The sequence below is a fragment of the Papaver somniferum genome, unplaced genomic scaffold (assembly GCF_003573695.1).
Source record: "Papaver somniferum cultivar HN1 unplaced genomic scaffold, ASM357369v1 unplaced-scaffold_133, whole genome shotgun sequence".
Taxonomy (NCBI): Eukaryota; Viridiplantae; Streptophyta; class Magnoliopsida; order Ranunculales; family Papaveraceae; genus Papaver; species Papaver somniferum.
In genome coordinates this window covers 7,194,476-7,215,439 of record NW_020622492.1, presented here as the reverse complement: position 1 = coordinate 7,215,439, position 20,964 = coordinate 7,194,476, and the positions used below count along the sequence as shown (strand labels likewise).

The window sequence follows — 20,964 nt, the reverse complement described above, 5'->3', positions numbered from 1 at the left end:
AAAGGACATTGTGATGAAAATTCTCAGATCGCTGCCATCTAGATACGATTCTAAGAAGCATGCCATCGTTGAGGGAAATAACCTTGATGCTCTCTCCAGAAATACGCTGGTTGGAAAGCTAAAGATCTTTGATCATGAGCATACATCCAAAGTTGGAAAGAATATTGCCTTCAAAGCACAAAGAAACACTAAATTACTTGACAAAAGTAAAAGTGTTTATGTCTCTGGGGATGATCTTTCTAAGACTGATTCATCAGATGAAGATCTTGACAAATCAGTCTCTATGATCACAAGACAGTGTGGAGATCTTCTATTGAAGAGAATTAAACGGTTCTCCGGAGACAAACCTAGGTCGTCAGTTAAACCTCACAATCGCATTCCTCCTAAAAACAGGGTTGCTGACGAGGCTGATGATGAGGATATGCTTCAGTGCTTTAAGTGTAAAGGTCTTGGTCATTTTTCGAATGAGTGTCCGAACCGTAGAAAATACACTGGAAACAAAGGTCTTGATGCAACCCTTGATGAAATGTATGATCAATATGATTCCAACGAAGACGAAAAATCAAGTGTTGCATTTCTTTGTGAAGATATTGATTTTGATAATTCTAGAAATACATACATAAATCTTGACATCCTTCCAGAAGAAAACTCAACCAATCTGGAAGAAATTAACCTTTCTGTTGGAAACTTTATGTCTGATTTTTCAGGTTCCACTTTGTGCCTAGCAGCTTGCACATCTCGTGTGTCTGAATTATATTATCCAGGGACATGTTCTTATTGTTCACTCAAGGGTCATGAACTTTCGATGTGTTACAAGTATAAACACAAGATGAGACATGTCAAGAGACTTCAACGAAGAGCAACTCGCCTAGCAAACAGCAAGCTCAAACGTTTTTCAAAAAACCGTTAAGGTATGTAAGCTTTTATCCTCTTCAAAGAAGTTGATTTCCAAAGATAGGTCAAGACCACTAGAGAAAAGAGTATGGTATAAACAATTTTATAGACAGAGTTCTATGAATTCCTTTCAAAGAGGAAATGGTGGACAAATTGTTGTTCACCACAGCACAACTTGATTGTGTTGTTTTAGTGTATCTTGTCTCATGTGCCTGATCAAAATGAGACAAGATTGTGCACACCTCAGGCTTAAAAAGAAAGAAAAAACTTTTGTTTTTTTGTTTTCTTAGTTTTGTTGTATGTTTTGGAATTCTTTCATATCTAATTGATACTGGAAGGGACTTCCCTGTGCATTCAATAAAAGAGGGTTAATCTCGTCAATTCCACTCTCTATAGGGTCGTGAATTGAGTTTGCGTAACCTATGTGGTTAAAAGGTTATGTAACCCTACATTCCTTTTTCCTCTCTAAAACTCTTTTCATCTTAAGACTGCATGTTGAGTTTAATTGTGATTTTCTCTCACAAACCCATACAAGTATGGAGACTCCAAGCATCATGTGTTCCGATGGAAAATATTTTAATATGATTGTTAAGCCATCAATCATGAAGGAAAAAGAAAAATCTCTGTTACCTCCAACTTTAAAAAGAAAAAGAAGGAATGTGAGGAATCCAAGAGTTGTTCCTTCAAATTCTTAGAAGTTTTCTGATGTTCTTGAAGAGTCGAAGGAAGCAAGGAAGGTGATTCAGCAAATAAAGGCTTTTTGTTATGACAACTCTCGAAATTCAGAAGGCCCTGATTCGACATCATCAACCTAGAAGGTTTGTTAGAATTGATTCCTTTCTCCATGAACCTTATGTTCCCATGGATGTTGACGACAAGGAGTTCGGGGATGATAAAGAATTCTTCAGATGTCTTAATATCTAGTAAATCTTCTTTTTATGTTTTTAGAAGAATAACTAGGGTTTGGAATAGCCATTATTGTGAGTACACATAGCTATGTCCAACAATTTTTATCTTTGATGTATTTAGATTTATTTATTTAAATTCTAAGTTTTTGGAAGATGATTTTGCAATTTTAATTTTTATGATTTTATATATTGCAAATTGTTATGGGATATGTTGTTTACGTCCGTGAACCTGTGACTGTCCTATACTTGTTCAAAATTTATCTCTATTATGTCGGTATAAATGTACTGATAGAAGATAGAATGAACTTTTGACATTACAAAAGTTAAAGCCTTTTATGTCATTGTTTTGATGGAAGAAAGGATAAAACTTTTGTTTACAAGGATTAAGTCTATTATATGTCATTGTGCAAATAGTGATGGAAAATAGAATGAATCCTTGTCTATTCCGCAGTATTGATCGATCTCCGATCCACATCTTTGTGCATATACTGTGTTGCTCCGTAAGGTTCCTTATGTTTGAGCATGACCAACTAAATTGATCATTCTCTTTTGGTTATTTTAGTTGTTGTCCGTAAGTTCTCTTATGTCGAGCATGACCAATTGAATTGATCACTTTTTGTGGTTAATTTAGCTGTGTAATTGCGAATGAATTAATTATGAGTTTTCTTGTGATTAATTTAATTGTGCATTTCGATTGGATTAATCATGAATTATTTTATGGATAATCCAATTGAAAACTTTGGATTCAAATTCATGATTTCATGTGATTTGATTTTGTCAAAGAAAATCCTTATTTTCTTTTGAAAGTAAGGTCGTCTTTGTTGTTCTTTCGGGAATGATATTTTATAGGGGAGAGTTCATTTTGAACTTGTGCTTTATTGCCAAATCTTTGTGGGGAGTGCGGTTGTGGAATATTAGGGGTTATCTTGTATCTTTATAAACTCCTTGATGAATGCATTTAGCTTCGGCTTTATGATGGCATATAAATAAGTTGATATAATATTCTCTTTTGGTCATGAAGTATCTCTGTGAAAATTTCATGAGGATCCCACTACTTTTCGTACCTTTGCCAATTTATATTGACAAAAAGGTGGAGAATTAATGTGTAGTGTGATACTACAAATACATATGGTTTACGGATCATTATGTAAAGGGGAGTGGTTTTCATGTTGAGACGAAGTATTGACTAAGGAGGGGTGATACATATCACCATAGAATTGTTGTCAAAGTTGTGATACAATTGAACTTTGATGTCGTGCAATAATACTATGACACCGTATAACAATGATTCTAAGCATTTTGTTTTCTCATTGTTATCGCTACGGATCTTCAACAATTGTGATGCTGAACTTACAACCTTTAGAATCATGGAGTACTTGGAAGTGACGAAGATTTAGAGTCGCGTTGAAGATGCCAAGGAGATCAAGCATTTGGATGAGAAGCTACAATTTCTATTTATTTTGTAATCCATATGTATTGATAGTTTTGTCACTAAAATTGACAAAAGGGGAGATTGTTAGAGAATTGGTCGATCGAGCTCGCATGTGTTGCTATCTCAAGCATGTTTGTCAATGTTAGTGATCAAAACTATAAGTCTTGATTTCTAGCCTATTTATAGATGTCTCGGTCTAGGACATAAATAGTGTAGTTGAGCTTAGATTTCACAGAGTTCATCATTTGAAGACGAAGAACTACTAAGGGGATCTTGTGGAATTTCTTAGACAAAAGCTATGTGGATAATTGAACTCATCTATCACTTGGAAAGTCTATTTCTACTATCTCCTATATTGATACATAAGTCGTGTTAAGATATAGTTTTATCTATACACATTTGAGATTTCGAGCTGAGTATATCTCGCTTACATATTTCTTGAAATATGTGTTGGTAAGCTTTCGCTTCGACCAAGTTCATCTTATATCATGAAAAAACTGCCGAGTAACATCTTACATGGTTTGTGCGATACAGTCATTTGATGTAGGCTTGGAATGTTTCGATAATGATTATTTCAATATCTTGAAAATTGCTTTGATACTAATAGTGTGTGAAAAAGGCTATTGTCACTATAGAATAATGTTTCAATGATTGAAATAAAGAGTTGAGGACGTAACCATGTTTGGATATAAGCATATATAGTGTGTTCGCACATTAGTGTATAAATCCACAAACCGGGAACCAAGTGTATGCATATGTGTGTATACCAAATTGGTGAACGAGACAAGATAAGTGTGCGTACCCATACGCATACTGGCGGAAGTTTTCGAACCGAAAATATCTTCTGAGTTTGGGAATTACAAACTCCTAAACTAGTCACCTTAAGTATGCGTACCCGTATGCATACTGGCGGAAGCTTTCGAACCGAAAATTTCTGCTGAGTTTGGAAACTTAACAAACTCAAATCTGGTTGCTTGAGTACGCATACTTAAGCTGGTTACTTTGTCAAATCGGTTAGTTCATGGACTTAAAAATATTATATCATAAGGAATGCAATCTTTGCAAACCGTGGCTATAATGTTCATGATTGATTCAAGTGAATCAAACCGATTTGGTTTCAATTGTGTTTTCTATAACAATTGAACAACTCTTTAACTAGTTTCATTTGAGTCATTTGAACTAGTTATGGTTGAGATGAATAAGGTGGATATGAGAGTAATCATATGGCTAACCTCGGTTAACTGTTTGTGAAACAACATGGTGTACACGTTTAGGTACGGTTACATAAACCTAAATGAGGGTACATTTCATTTGTGTGTAACAAGCTAAGTTCGATCTAACGGTTGAAATATATTAGCTTGGTTGAATCAGGCTTTTCATCTAACGGTGATTATTGAATTATTTTTTACCAAGGTAACTTGGATTGCAAACCTGATTTGGAAACTATATAAAGGGTAACTCTAGCAACCGGGAAACCGAATCCCCACACCTCCTGTGTGTTACTAGCTGCATAACTAGAACCGATTCTCCTTTAACCTTAGGTTTCTTCTCGAGACCCTGTAGGTTAACGACTTGAAGACTTCATTGGGATTGTGAAGCCAGACCTAACTATTATCTTTATAGTTGTGTGATCTGATCTTGCTGTTTCTATCGTGTTGAGTACAATTGAAATAATTGGCTCGAGATTTTATATCTCCGATAGGCAAGATTGAAAAGTAATCACAAACACCTTCGTCTCATCGTTTGTGATTCAACAATAATTTGTTTCGCTAGTCGATTAAGTTTATTGTGAGGTGATTGATAATACTAGGCTGTTCTTCGGGAATATAAGTCCGGTTTATCAATTGGTTCCCGTTCACCTTGATTTATCAAAAGACGAAACAAAAACTCTTGGGTATTTCTGTGGGAGACAGATTTATTCAATCCTATAGACTTTTCTTTGTGAGACAGATTTGTCTATCAAGTCTTCGACTTTGGGTCGTAGAAACTCTTGGTTGTGGGTGAGATCAACTAAGGGAATCAAGTGCGTAGTATCCTGCTGGGATCAGAGACATAAGGAGCGTAACTGTACCTTGAATCAGTGTGAGATTGATTAGGGTTCAACTACAGTCCAGTCCAAAGTTAATTGGTAGTAGGCTAGTGTCTGTAGCGGCTTAATACGGTGTAGTGTTCAATCTAGACTAGATCCCGGGGTTTTTCTGCATTTGCGGTTTCCTCATTAAGAAAACTCTGGTGTTGTGTTATTTCTTTTCCGCATTATATTTTGTTATATAATTGAGATATCACAGGTTGTGCGTTACAATCAATTAATTAGAATATCCAACCTTGGGTTGTTGATTTACATTGATTGACACTTGAACATTGGTCTTTGGTACCGTTCAAGTACTTCCTCTTATATTCAATCGGGCTCGCAAATTTCTATTTGCTGATTGAGGATTGAATTAAGAGTTAGAGATATTAAACTCTTTGATATACTTTATTCTAGAATGAGTCTGACTGTCTAGTTGATTCTCTAGAAAGTGTATTGGAGTAAGTCCTCTCATATCGCCAAACGAATTGTTGGGTGTTGTTGTCAGACCCCCGTATTTTCACTTATTTGAGTTCATAATATTTTGTGTGCACAAAACTTGATCGATTGGAGGGATCCAACTATAATCGGTTTATCTTTGAGATAACCTTGATTGATTAGTTGTGCAGATCGGCATCAATATATTGTCTTTGTGACTAAGAGTATTGATTGCAAAATCTAGACCCAACTACTTTGATAGTTGTATTTTTAGATGGATCTAAGAACCCGACAAAGGAGTTTATTGGGATGAACGGAAGAGCCTTTTGTCAAACTCATATCACGTTGTTTGAAAAGAGTTGTTACCGAACATATTTGTTTTTCCTTTACTGTTTGGAATACGAACTCAAGGAGTTGTTCCAAGTGCGTGACTTAAGTTGGAGGCGCATGGATATTGAGGGAACTAGGTGAACTATATGTTTAGTTGCTTGGTCTCAACTACACGAAGTTGGTTTAGACTTTGTATAGCGGCTTAATTCTGAGAGTATTCAATTCTGGACAAGGTCCCGGGGTTTTTCTGCATTTGCGGTTTCCTCGTTAACAAAATCTTGTTGTGTCTTTTACTTTTCTATTTCCGAAAACGTTAATTCCTAATTACTTGATAGCAATCTTATAGTATTTGGTTAAGTCCGAACCTATTATCAAGTAATTATACTTCGCTGTTGTATTGTCTCGATCTCGTATCCATAGACGATCACACGAAGTGTGAACCGATTCGTTGTATTGTCTCGACTCAATCCATAGACAATCACTTTCGGAGAAAGGACTTATAGGTGGAAGAGTTCTAGATTGAGGTATATTTGGGTACCCTCGTCTTTTCAGAGATTATGAAGAGATATACTTGGCCAGAGCCAGATCGTGTGGGTAGACAAGAACTTGAGATTGTGATGGGGAACGAGCATATTTCTTTTACTACTTCCAACATTGGGTTTCTTGTTGATGTTAGTAGTCGGGATCTTGAAGAGATCCATACCTTTTACTATCTTGTTCAGGTCTTGAAGTTTTATGTGTTCTCACTCATATCACTTCATTTTAAGATGAGGCCTATATAAATCAGGATTTGTATATGGTAATCTTCATGTTCGGCGAATAACAAATGTTTTGTTTCATGGTGGACGAGGCTACAGGGACTCTCCGTCAATCTGATGCAAATTCTACAGTACTAAGCTTATCTTAGTTCAACTTAACACACACCTGCTTCATCGACCACATGGTTATTAATTAATTTTAAAACAGTAGCCATTGTGTATAATTCATCGACTATAAGCAATCTCCTAAATTGTTTCCAACAATGTTAATAGCCATTGTATAGATGTGGTGCTTGATTAATCAAATATCAGTCATAGTCTGATATCTTTGGCTTTCTCTTGAATTAAGTAAAGTAATTGATTCTGAATAACTCATTGTTTGGTATAAAAAAAAGTTCACAATTGATTAAAAGAAAAATTAGTTAAGTTGGTGTCCGTCCATGTTCACATATGCTATGTAATTTACAAAAGGTTGAATTTCTACTGACAGTTGAACCAAGTAAAAGAAAACTAAACTCCCTAAATATGTTTTGATAGGGGAAAGCTTATTTTAAATCCACCCCAATGATGACCCGAAGTCAAATAACCTAGACTAAAGTTGGTTTTCCCTTCAGTAAAAGTGGTTTTCCTCCTATTAATTATCAAAAAATAATCATCAACAAAAACTATTCTCTACGCTAGTTAAGAACAAGAGAACAATTAATGCGACATGACTCAATATAAGAATTATAACTTCTCTAGTCATGTACGAACATAGAGATTAAAGTTCACCACTTATTCCCTGGCGATCTATGCAATCAAGGAAGTAAGTAAATTCCCAGAGAACATCTTACAAAATTCTGTAATAGTATATTCACAAAAAGTATATTCGTGGAGAGATCAATACTGCCATTCTCAAAATAATTTACTCCTCTTCTGTAAGAGTTAAGAGTTTAACCTACTAGAAAATACAGAAAAGTAAGCTCCCCTGAACAAGTCCCTTGGACTCTTTCCAAATTTTCATTTTAAAATATTTTCTCTCTGTAATCTCAATCTGTATGAACCCTTCAAACCAACCATGAACCGTTGATATCAAAATAGACGATCCATATAGAATCTTATAAGAAAATATATGCCGTTCATAACGGTGCAAGATCATCTTGAATTAACAAATATTATCCGTTGATTACATTGCACTCAACAAACACCGTTGATAACAGCAGAAAAACAAAAGATCAGGATTACGTTCCTAAATATTTTCTTCTCTATAAATACGCATTCCGAAATCTCTCATTTTCATCACAACTCAGATCCAATTGTTCCCTCTTAAAACCCTAAACGAAAATTACATTCTGCATAAATCTCAAATGGCTCCAAGGAAGCAATTAGCAACAAAGGCAGCTAGAAAATCAGCACCTGCAACAGGAGGAGTGAAGAAACCTGATAGATTCAGGCCAGGAACTGTAGCTTTAAGAGAAATAAGAAAGTATCAAAAGAGTACTGAACTTTTGATCCGTAAACTTCCATTTCAACGTTTGGTTCGAGAGATTGCTCAGGATTTTAAGACTGATTTAAGGTTTCAAAGTTCAGCAGTTGCAGCTCTTCAAGAAGCAGCTGAAGCTTATCTTGTTGGTCTCTTTGAAGATACTAATATCTGTGCAATTCATGCTAAGAGGGTTACCATCATGCCTAAGGATATTCAACTTGCTAGGAGAATCAGAGATGAACGTGCTTGAAGAATGACATAAACTAGGGTTTCTGTGTAAATGTGCTGGAGATTTAAGGCTAAGATGAATGATTTTAGTTGGTAGTATTTTCTTTTCTGAATGGAATGGATTTTGTATCAGTCATGCACTGCTTAATTACCATCCAATGAAATCAAGATTTGGTTCTATGTCTTATTTCTCCTCAATTTTGCTTTTCTGGGTATGCTTAATTTTAGTTGAACATGTGGATTGGATTGAGCTGACTTCAAGATAGATCTAATTTGATTTGTTCTTTTACTGAGTAACCTTGGTATCAAATAGAAAAATATACTCTTTGAACATGTGGTTACGAAAAGGATATGCTCCTTGTTCTTACCAGATGCTTTCACCAAATGCTGATGATGAGATGCACCATCTCTTCCAGAAGCATTTTTGGGAGATTGCAGCTCGTTTCTTTAGCAATGCTGTTAGAATAAAAAGTCCAGTTCAAACTACTCAAATCGACAGATCCAACAACATCGATTTTCAAATTATTTCTACCACACATTAATGCCAAAAGTCCTAGTAACCAGTCCTCTCCTATCGATTTTTCAAGTATTTCTACCTGATACATCAATAATAAAATTCAGGATGATTTGAACGGAAGAACCGTTAAATGCAAAGACGAATCTGGGGGTGGTGGTGCAAGAATTGTTAACAACAAAGGTGCTGGTGCGAACATAGATAACTGCAAAACAACGTCAATGGTGGGTGCCAGAGAATTTTCCAATCTACAAAGGAGAACAGGACCCGAAAAATTGGGTCTGTGATGCCAAAGAGTTCTTCCAGTCTGAACATTTCAATTAGCTTTGTTACATTTAGAAGGTGAGCTTTAAGATGATTTCGATGTATAGTTAGGCATGAAGGAAGATTGTAGATGACTTGGAAACAAGTCAAGAATACCCTCTACTCTCGCTTCGGACCAACCAATGTTGCCAATCATGAATATAATCATGTTAAAGCAGATGGAGAAACGTAAATCAGTTCTTGAATTTGGCTTATGATCTACGTAGCCTGCCAACTAAATACATTGTGGATGGCCTCGTAGATGTTGCACGATACAATGTTCCGGAATCGAACCCACAGAGTTTTGCGGAAGCCGTAACAGTTGCTAAAGCATGCACAAGATGGGAGTGACCTCGGTCCCATAATTCATGGCAACGGTGGGTTTGATTTTTTTATTTTTTTTAAGCATCGCGGTGGGTTTAATGATGAACAACAAACTTGTTGAATTTTATTTCTTTCATTTCTGTTTCTGTTATATTTTTTTTATTGATTACTTTGAATCAGTAAATCACAGTTTAGGTAATGTTTATAACTTCCAATGGGTGTGTAGGGGCATACTTCTGGAAATTGTACTGTATAGTTGATAACAGTGCTCGCTCTTCTCCTATCATTTTTATCTAAATTATGAGATTGATCATTGATAACTGCAGCTGATCGATGTGTACCGGAAAGATACTACTTGCACCAACGCACCAAGACCTTGCTCTACCAAAGAAAAAGTAAACGAAACAGCAAAAAGTGTATAATACTGCCTGCGTTTCTGGAAAAGAAATACTTTCAATTTGGCCTATTTTTAGGCTAAAACTTTTTCAAAAAAAGAGGGAGTAACATTTTTTGTTTCAAAAATATGCGTCTTATTACATACATTTCAACTGGACGCGTGTTTAATACTGAAAAGAGGCCGCAAACAATCGAGTGATTGCTAACTAGGGTCTTTTTTATAACGACCTTGGTGGGAGTGCTTCCCCCTGTTGTGTTGAAGCCTTCATAGTTTTGTTTAACATAATGCCAACTTCCTAACAGAATACAATAAAAACAAATACCAAAGAGAATCATATTTTTCTACTATTGATGACCCAGAATGAGTGCATGTATTTCAGCCCAACTAGAGGCTGTGTACAGAACTCCAGATAGACCCTCCCAGCCAGATGATAAATTGCTTTTGACGAATTCCTTCTGCTTATTCACGACGCCAGGGAAGAGAGGAACAAACTTGACACCATACTGACTTCCTACCTTTCTTAGGCTTTCACTTGACCCGATTACAATTCCGATATCAGCTTCAAGCAGGCATAGCAAGTCGCCCACTGAGTCACCAATATAAACAGTCACATTCAGCTTGCCATTTTCACTTTCGTTCTGCTGAAATATTTGCTTGAAATATGCAACTTTGTCTATAGGAGACTGCACTTCCCTAAGAATTTCTCCCGTAGAAACCCCATCTTCGTAAGCAAACTCATTTGCTTGTATATCCAACAAGCTGTCTAGACCCCCTGTCCAAAAGCATAAAACATATAAATATAGACTCACTTGCATAATAATAATTTAGTATGGCTAAATACTCAGAACATATGATAGGATAATTCTCATGCAGATCTCAAATGAAGGACCGGACTGAAGGCCATATGTCTAAGCCAGAAAGAGAACATGCAACTGATTAAACCTAGAAACTTTATTTGTGAGTTCTGACCTTATATTGTAACTGGAAAACTGGATCTAATCACACAGGGTTATGTAACTTATGTTTAAACAGCACATTTGTAACAGAACTTCAAGCCAAGTATAGTAGCATGTTAGTAAGATGAGCAAGATGGGTTAGCACATAATACAAAACACACACAATTAAACGTTTGTACCAACCAATGCATAAATGAGAGTTATACCTGGTGAAAAAGCTGCTCTCATGAGATCTGAACACCAACAATATGAAAGTACATGGACAGATGCATTCAACCCGTCATTCGCTAACACCTTCTGAAGTAAATTTATACAACCATCTTGGAGTATCATATGCTCGCCAGCTCGTTTAATGTCATCCAAGCTTATACCCTTTAATACGCCTGACTCAATCACTCTTACATTTGCCCGTTTCTCAAACTCAGACAACTGCTCAAGAGCATTGCGCAGACCATCGATATCCAAACCCACAGCTGCAAAAAACAACTTGATGAGTCATAAGGCAATTGACCAGACACTTACCCCTTTTTTATCTATACCATTCTGACAATTAACGCGGTCTCTTACTATACCTTTCTCACGGGTCAAAATGCTTTCTATGCATTGTTCATACTCCTCAGTATATCTCCCAGAAAGTTCATCCCAAGTCTTCCTCAGGTCAGTTGATGACATCCGAGAAAGTGTATTTCCATCCTCATCCTGCTGCTGCTGCTGCTGATCAGCTTTTGGTGCAGTTAATTTAGCTATCTCTGCTAGAATGGCAGAGGAATCCACAACCGTGCATGTCAAATCAAAATCAGTAAATAGCATGAGACGCTCCTCATTAGGGTCAATCATTTTGGATAATGGGATGAGAATTTGCTGAGTAACTGGTTGCGCATCAAAAAAGTCTATTTCAAGGTTCATAGCTTGATGATAAAGCTTTTCCATGACTTCAAGTTCTTCACCGGTTAAAGAAATGCTTAATTTATCAAGCAATTCCTCAGTTTGCAAAGCATCAGCCTGCGCAGTAACAAAAAAAAATAAAGTTACAGATATTTGTAAAGAAACTATCAATCATTATTTATATATCAGTGCTCAACTGTGAGAAACAGAAAGTGAAAACACACCTCAAAATCATCAGAGGAGTAGGTATCAATCCACTTCTTATAAGGGTGATCGACTTCACCAGGACTGACTAGTTCCCGGATCTCCTTCCCTAGAAATGCATAGAGCCTCATACAAGGTGTCATAGCACCAAGCGCATAAGCAGCAATTTTCGTCTTCTCAAATGGAGTTGCAATTTTACCAAGACTTTTCTCTCCTTCAACTTTACCAGATGCTGTTGCTAATAAGAACTCAGTGTATTTCACCGTTGCAGAGTTGGGAGCAATCTCTTCTGCAGGATTAAAACCCCATTCCTGCGTAAAGTAGTAGTCTTCAGAATGTAAACTTGTAAAAAAATCAAAGCATGGATGTACAAACATGCTTCCTGCTAGTCCAAAAACAAAATACCGCGAAAATAATCTTTAAAATGTAGTTAGAAGTGACTTATTTTGAAACATTACTTCAGTTTGTCGCTTCAAAATGAAATGAAAATAAAAGGATCAAATTCCAAAAGGCAGCAACATGTCATCAGCTAAAGAAACCACTAAAAGTGGGCATCAAACTGTGAGTCATATAAGAAACTTTAATATTCCAACCGATTATTTTAAATTATGGACAGAGAATGTTCTTCATAAAAGGAAAGATTGAGATCTACCTAATTCTCAACGAACATGATTTTCCAAGCTTCCAGAATTTTGATTTAAAAGGAACCCGTTTGCCATCTTTAACTAACATGTTCAGTAATTATTATCACAGAACATCCACCATCCCTTTTATAGAACACCTCAACAAACAATTTCTAAACACAAAAATAACTAGCTGTCTACTACATTTTACCATGACATCTCCCTACAAATCATTATCCTTGGCGCTCAAATTTATTAGACCTTATTTCACAATTGCCGGAACCAATTTTACAATCATCAAAACCTAACTTAGGATTTAATAAAAAAGAGTTAAATTCATCAATAATCCAACTATTTCAAAATCATTCACTAGATCATCAACTATTTCATTAGAATCAATATCAAGTTATTATACGAAAATATTGACAAGTAAAAGTGAAATTCACTTACTCGAACATAGGATTCGTGCATTTGAAGTTCGTGAACCACTTTATTTCTCAACTCTAAGATCGCGGCTTTAGCATCATCATCATCTGCACATTCTTCCGCTAACTCATAACTAAGAAAACCAAAATCAAACAAAAGAAAACAAACAATACAATGAAATTCACTTCGTCATCTCAGCAACAACAAGAAGAAGAAAATCAAGAATTCACTTACGCTTGTGAAAAAGCTTTAAGGAAATAAGCATCTTGAGCAATATAATGATGAAAAGTTTTCAAATCCAAATCTCCAGAAGTTAAACAAACAACAAATGGTGTATACATGGCATAAACAGATTCTTTCTTATATTTATTCCAAAATTTTTTGGCTGTTCCTTCATCTTCACTTGTTTTAGTTACAACACCCATATTATCCAATCTCGACGACGACGACGATGATGTCGAGAATGATAATAATTTCTTGTTTCGATTATTATTATTATTATTATTATGTGATTTCTTATAGTTAAAATAGTTCTGGTAGTAGTTATTATTATTATTATTATCAGATGATGATGATAATAGTAATCTTATACTACCAGAGTAAGATCGAGTATAGGGTTTAGTAACAAGATCGAATCTACAAGAAATGAAATTAGGGTTTTGAATGAGATTCAATAACAAACGCATCAAGAAAATATTTTTATTTTGGGGATGATTCAAGGTCGAAGAGAAAACGGGACTACTTATTGGACAGGTCTTCTTCTCGCGACGTCTGAGTTTGTGAATCGGATAACAATGTGAGTTTGCGAATCGGGATGAGTTTTGAGGATCGGAAAGTTTGTTGTCTAAATTTTAGTGGAGGAGGGACCGAAAAGAGTGCAGACCATTTAGGGCAAAAAGTGAGGGAGTCTTTTTGGATGGCTGGCTATTCGTTGAGATTGGAAATACAATATGTTCTTCTGGAGGTACACTCTAGATAGCATATCCTGGAAATTCACACAATTCTCATTATTCAAACATGTGACTAATACAACCTTCATTTTGATTAATTCTTTTTTAATTCAAAATTTTTATAACCACCGCTAATACGGGTAAACAAAACCCATATTCAACCTTGAAAATCATTGAAATTCCACCCAAATTATAAATCGATTAAAAATTGACTTTCACACCAACCGAAAATGTAGCTCGTGAAACAGGCGTCCAATAACATAGTCAGTTTTCATCAGAAAATAATTGATTATAAAAATTAGGTTGTATTTAACCAAAGTTGTATTTAGTCATTGCCAAAGAAAGAAAAAAGCTAGTGAATTGAACTGCGTTTGTAACAAGGGATACTTTGGGATTAGACATTTTGGCAAGGTCCCTGGTGTACCAAAGTGAGCGCCACCAATGTTTCATATTTCCAAAACCAAAATTGTTTACGAGGATGAAACGTGAAAGACAAATCAAAGACTGGTCAGTCAACAGAAGATTAGCACGAGCTAAGACAGATAGAAAGAAACGAATTGATTAGCTCCAGTTGTTTCGCTATATCTAATATATTTAATAAAGTAGGAGTGCGCAGAAACGGCGTAAGCACCTGTATTCCACTGTCAAAGGACATACCAGATATGGATGGCCACAAAAAGACAAGGTGTAAGCGGAAACTCCCCTTCTTAGCCGTGCGTAGGCTCCGACCTTGAATTGTTCGTGGTTTGATTTCGCGAGTGGGTCTTCATCAGGAAATTGAACTCACGAAGTATGGGGGACTGATTAGGAACTTCTGTAGAGATTAGGCCTCCTAGTGACATTCATCGTCACATAGTAACATTGTGGCAGAGAATTGGGAACTTACTGACAACTCACCATATCATGCATGATATGGAGTGATGTGAATTTCACGATAAAGCTTACATTTTATAAGTGGGCCAAAAATGACGTTTATTTTACCACTCTATGGTGGTTTTACATTCATAATAGGTTACGCAATTTTGGGGTTGCTAATGTAGCGTGGAGCAACTCTCCTTTCGGAAAAAAATCGCTTCAGATTCAATTTTGTACAAGATTTAAATATTACGCGCCTTGCTGATTCTATATTTTTTAATCCTGGTGTTATTCATCTTTAAAGATGGATGCAACATTTCAGTTCTGAATAGGAGCGATAATCCTTAGCTCAAGTATGGGTTCAAATTTTCAATTTAACTTTAGAATATTGGCAAATAAAAAATTTATATGAAATCACAAGTGCTAATGTGAAAGTCAGTGACGCTACTCTTGATGTTAGAGCATTGTTCGGTCGAACTCGCAACCGTTGTTATCTCAAACTTGTTTATCAAGTTTAGTTGATCAAAACTATATATTTGATTTCTAGTCTACTTATAGCTATGTCTAGGATTACGATAGAATGTGTAGTTGAGCTTTAGACTTCACGGCGTTCACCAATTGAAGACGAAGATCTACTGAGGAGCTTGGAGGAATTTTATTAACAAAAGGTATGTGGAGACTAAAATTATCTATCACTCAGAAGTCTATTTTATTATATTTACTAATGAGACTAATTCGTATAGCTATATAAACTTTTACATTATACACATTTGATATTTCGAGTCGAGTTTATCTCGCTTATCTACTTCTCGAAATATGTGTTGGAAGCTTTTTACTTTAGTTATGTTCATCATATTCTTGACGAGTTTAGTTGGAAACAATCTATTTGTTGGAAAATAAATATTAAGTCAAAAGATGATCATGTGAACATTACCTTGAACATCTTATATGATTTATGTGAGACAGTCATTTGATGTTAGCTTGGGAAGTTTTCGTATTGATCATTCGATCACTTGAAAATTACTTGAAGCTAATGGTTTGTGTGAGATAACCATTGTCATCTTCCAAGAATGTTTCAATGATTGAAATCAGAGTTTAGAACAATTACCCATGTCTGAATACAACATGGTATGCATACCTAGTACGCGAACTGTATGGTGGCGATTCAGGTCCGGGACTCTTGTTTCCGTACCTAGTATGCGAACAGATTTACCTGAAAAGGTACGGAACTCTTGTTTGTGTACCTAGTATGCAAATGGTTTTACCTGAGTTCGGTCCAGAATGGTTGTTCGCGAACCGGGTTTGCGAACGGCTTGACTAGGCCAAGGTCCGGAGTTGCTGTTCACGTACCTGGTTGGCGAACACAGTGGTGAAGTTCTATAATCGGTCATGTATGATTCTCATACTCATGAACTAAAACATTTATGATCTAAGGAAAGCAATCTTTGCAAACCGTGGCTTAATGTTCATGAATTGATTCTTGTATAAGTACTTTGTATGATACAAATCAAACCGATTTCGATTCAATTTGTTCATATATATTTCTATAAGATAGTGAACAATTGAACAACTCTATTTGAAATACAATTAGATTCATTTGATTATCTTTCATGATTGATTGATCTTCATATTTGATATAGAAGTGTTATATGAATACGACTAAGACAAAAGTATTCATCTCGCTAAATTCGGTTAATTGTTATTAAGCCAACTCAATATACACGTCTAGGTACGGTAACCCATATTTAAATATAAGCATATTTCATTTGTGTGTAACAAACTAAGACCATCGATCTAACAGTGAATATTGATCGCTTTATTTTTAAGCAGACTTAGCTTGAATCTTAAATCAGGATTTCATCTAACGGTGAATTTTGAATGCTTTGTTACTAAGATATCTTAGCTTTGATTGAAAGCAACCCTGATATGAAAGACTATATAAGAGAGAACTCTAACAATTGGAAAACCCAATCCCGACACTTTCATGTGTCCTAGTTGCGTACTAGAGTCGATTCTCCTTTAACCTAGGTTTTCCCAAAACCATTATATATAGGTTAACGACTTAAAGACTTCATTTGGAATTCGTGAAGCCAGATCCAACTATTTTCTCTGTAGTTGCGTATTTTGATCTTACTGGTTCTATTGTATTGAGTTTTATCTTCTCTAAGATTTACTCGAGATTTATCTCTGATAGGTAAGATATAAAAAATTAATCACAACAGTTCTTCATCTCAGACTCTTGTGTTTCCGCAATAACTTTTCTTATTAATCAGTTGGGTTATTGTGAGGTGACTAATATTTGTATGCTGCTCTTCGGGAGTATAAGAACGGGTTATTAGTTGGTTCTTGTTTACCTTGATTTATCAAAAGAAGGAACAAAAAATGAACAAAGAATAGACATATCTGTGGGAGACAGATTTGTTTATAAGTCTTCGACTTTGGTCGTAGAAACTTTTAGTTGTTGGTGAGATCGACTAAGGGAATCAAGTGCGCATAATCCGGCGTGGTTTTAGAGGCGTAAGGAACACAATTGTACCTTAATTGGTGTGAGACTTGGTTAAGGATCAATTACATTCCAGTATGAAGTTAACTTGTAGTAGGCTAGAGTTTGTATCGGATTAATACAATATGGTGTTCAAATCTGGACTAGGTCCCGAGGTTTTTCTGCATTTGAGGTTTCCTCGTTAACAAAATATCTAGTGTTTGTGTTATTTCTTTTCCGCATTGTATTTTTTTTATATAATTGAAATATCACAGGTTGTGCGTAGTTCAATCAGTTTATAAATCCAATCTTGTTTGTTGGATATAACTTGATTGACACTTGGGCATTGGTCTTTGGTATCGTCCAAGTTATTTCTCATATCAATCAGGCTCGCAGATTTCTATTTATTTGATTTGTTGATTGTAGTGAGAAAGAGATAAAAAAAACTCTTTGATATAATTCTTGATTGAGTCTTACTTTTAAGTTGGTGCTCTCGGAATTAAATTGGAGTTTAGTCCATACAGATTGCCGAATGAATTATTGGGTGTGGCTGGTATCAGAGCAGGCAAACACGCTAAGATATCATAAGTCTGTGTTTGTAGCAATCTGACTCCGTGGACAGAAGTGTTATCTATGACAAACATATATATCACCAGGAATCAAAGTTCTGTTTCTACAGAATCTATTAAATATAAAGACTTGTCAGACTCAAATATAGATGAATGTCTTGTTCCCAGGAAACATACAAATATTGATAAGTATTATCTTTTTTACCTTACTGATGAGTCTGAATCTAAAGTATAAAGGGAAGCAGTCAAAGAAAGTGCATTAATTGTAAGACAAGCTAGAATTCAATCCACTAAAGTTATTCGGGTGAAACACAAAGTCAATATGCTTATTGGTATGGTTAGTGATCATGACTCTCAAGCTTGTCAAATAATTTACTCAAGGCCAAACTGGAGGAGAATGATTTAGAGATTAAACATCTATTGAGTAAACCCTCTATTCAATGCAAGGTTTGTTCTGAAGAGTCCATTATACCTATTGCTTCTGACAAAACTGAGATGTTAGAAAACATGACTACTTCTAATCGTGGTTCTCTAACGAAATCAGTTTCAGAAGATAAGTTGCAATCCCTTCCTATTACTAAATATGTGCTTACAATATCCTCTAATCAAGAAATTACTGCATCTTACGGAAGGAAGAAAACTTCTAACGATTATGTTAATCCTACTCACTATAATCACTCAGGTGATCAGAAAGTATGTTTCTTTTGTGACACAAAGGGACATGTTCGACGAAGTGAAAATTAAGGTTGGATGATAATGATATTGGTCGACTCCAACACATCCTGGATTTAATACTCAAAGGTGTAACTGATATTCATATGTCTAAACCAATCGGTTTTAGGACTCACCCTGAGAAATGTTCCAAGAAAATCAGTTCAGTTTGCTCTTCTAATGTTCGAACATGTAATAGTAGATTTTACACGAATCGGTCAAGGAGGTTTCAAAATAATCCTTCTCAAACTAGTTTTGGAGACCGTTTTCAAAGTGTGAAAAGGTACCAGAAGGTGTAAACAACAATGGAGATGTGAAGGACAAACTAAATCTGATAATTAAAGGGTACAAAGATCTTATCAACAAGTTTTCAAATTCCTCCAAACAAAGCTCTTCAGGTAAGGATTCAAACTTAGTCTCATATTTTGATGATAGTAAGTTTTATGATAATTTTTCACATCAAAAAGGGTTTCCTCAGAAAATTATTAGAAGAAAGAGGTTTAACCATGAACATTATTCATTTGATGAGCATAAATCTCATACTTATGTTAATTAATCACAAGGTTGAAATCTTACTCATGAAAAATCCTGTTGAGTGAGATATGCTAATGATCAGATGTACTTGATGGAAAATTTGTTTTTGTTTAGTTGAGCTATTCTCTTTTCGTTCATAGCTAGACTATTTTCTACAGACAAGCTTGCATGAGTATTTTGTTTTGGATAAAGTTTACTCCAAAGTTTTTTTTTTTTGTATCTTAAGTTGATTACAAATAGCTTTTGTGCTAATCTTGTGTTCTAAATTTTTCTCCTGTGAGAATATAAAATTTATTGAGCTAAGATTTGTGAAAGAAAATTTTCACTTAGAAAAATGTTGTTGTGCAACCATTATGCTTTGCGGATGGGATTTTGCAGCATGTCTAAATTCCCTTTTGTGGGTTAAGTTTGATGTTCGTACGAGTACCCATTGTTACATGTCACGAACCGACTCTAAAACCCTTAAAATATATTCCCTAAAAACCGTTTATATACCTATCCTATTGAGTTTAATTATCTCACTCCAGGTTATTTTTATCAAGAATGTATTCTCCTTCTCGCACTTGTGATTTTACAATAGGATTTCTTGATAAGTATATTTGTTAGAGCACTGCTCGGCTGAACCCATCAGCCTTGGTATGTCAAGTTAGTTGTCAATTTTAGTTGCCAAAATGCATTCTTGATTTAGCATACTAAAGATAGTTTCGGACTAGATTAGGTCTAAGAAGTTGAATCGAAGCTATCCTTAAAGGATGAAGATCGAAGATTGAAGACTACAAGAAGACATCAACAAGTACTTCATCAACAAAGGTATGTGATTGATTTCATTTGGATTCTTGTTCAATTCTACCTTTCTAATCTATCAAGATAAATTCTCACTCTATGGAACAATTCCAATGATGGTAAATGTACATTTATGTATTATACTTGAGGATATTTGATTCATGACCTTGGAGACAATAAACTTCATCCTTATAAAGAATCTCATGTTATAGTGAATGAGCTTATGAATCCAATGGGCCGAGAATCACTCAATTCCGAGTTATAACGATGAAGTTATGAGTGATTTATTAAAGTTCGTTAGTAGGAAACAATTCATGGGCTGTTTGTAACAGTTCATGGACTTGGGCCCAATTACATGACTAAAAGCTATTTTTGGTCAAGTTGGTGATGTTTCCTTGTCTAAGCAAGATGGATATTAATCCAAATATATTTGATTACCATATTAAAGTGTTTGTGATAACTTTTAATTCCTGCCTAAGTTAAAATGTGATTTATTCACATAAATAAATATTTGCTAATTAATTATTTATGCATGATATTTCTAACTTAGAAAAGACTCTCATATTTAGGAGAGTCTTGAAAAAGGAAAATAGCTTTGCTTAGATTCCAACCTATTGTTCATTATAAATAAAGGGTTCATGAGTTTAAACGTTTTTCATCCCCTTTTGGAAAATAGGCGTAAGCTTTGCAGGTTGTTTCCATGTCTTCTGTTCTTCGTGAACAAGAGTGAGATAAAGTCTTTGTATTGGGATCACAAGTCCAAGTTGAATTAAATCTTCGTGATTGATTATACAACTTGTAATCTAGGTTTATCACCTCTTGTCTATTCTAAGGTTTTCTCTTCTGATATAAAACCATTCAATATTTGTTGATCATAAACCCTAGGTTTTGATAGATTTCAGTTTCCGATCATATACCAACACTTGT

The 20,964-nt window shown here is 35.2% G+C and overlaps 2 protein-coding genes across 2 annotated transcripts; one reads left to right on the top strand and one right to left on the bottom strand.

Annotated features, from left to right (window-relative positions):
• The first annotated feature begins 7,730 nt into the window (after positions 1–7,730).
• LOC113333784 (histone H3.2-like) lies at positions 7,731–8,701 on the top strand. Its single transcript, XM_026580187.1, has one exon. The coding sequence runs from the start codon at positions 8,175–8,177 to the stop codon at positions 8,541–8,543; it is 369 nt and encodes a 122-aa protein (XP_026435972.1). The 5' UTR covers positions 7,731–8,174; the 3' UTR covers positions 8,544–8,701.
• A 1,452-nt stretch (positions 8,702–10,153) lies between these two features.
• On the bottom strand, positions 10,154–13,879 carry LOC113333670 (bifunctional TH2 protein, mitochondrial-like). The gene is made up of 6 exons (XM_026580093.1): positions 13,388–13,879; positions 13,178–13,286; positions 12,125–12,415; positions 11,588–12,017; positions 11,222–11,488; positions 10,154–10,831 (listed from the first exon to the last, which is right to left on the bottom strand). Exons 1-6 carry the CDS (start codon positions 13,837–13,839, stop codon positions 10,404–10,406), a joined length of 1,977 nt encoding a protein of 658 aa, XP_026435878.1. The 5' UTR covers positions 13,840–13,879; the 3' UTR covers positions 10,154–10,403.
• Positions 13,880–20,964: the final 7,085 nt, after the last annotated feature.

Excerpts from the sequence above, each read along its gene's own strand:
- LOC113333670 (XM_026580093.1), bottom strand. The coding sequence starts at position 13,839 with ATGCGTTTGTTATTGAATCTCATTCAAAACCCTAATTTCATTTCTTGT. Across the intron at positions 13,287-13,387 it reads CTTAAAGCTTTTTCACAAGC|TTATGAGTTAGCGGAAGAAT; the intron begins GTAAGTGAATTC and ends TGGTTTTCTTAG. Across the intron at positions 11,489-11,587 it reads CATTTTGACCCGTGAGAAAG|CTGTGGGTTTGGATATCGAT; the intron begins GTATAGTAAGAG and ends TGTTTTTTGCAG.
- LOC113333784 (XM_026580187.1), top strand. The coding sequence starts at position 8,175 with ATGGCTCCAAGGAAGCAATTAGCAACAAAGGCAGCTAGAAAATCAGCA.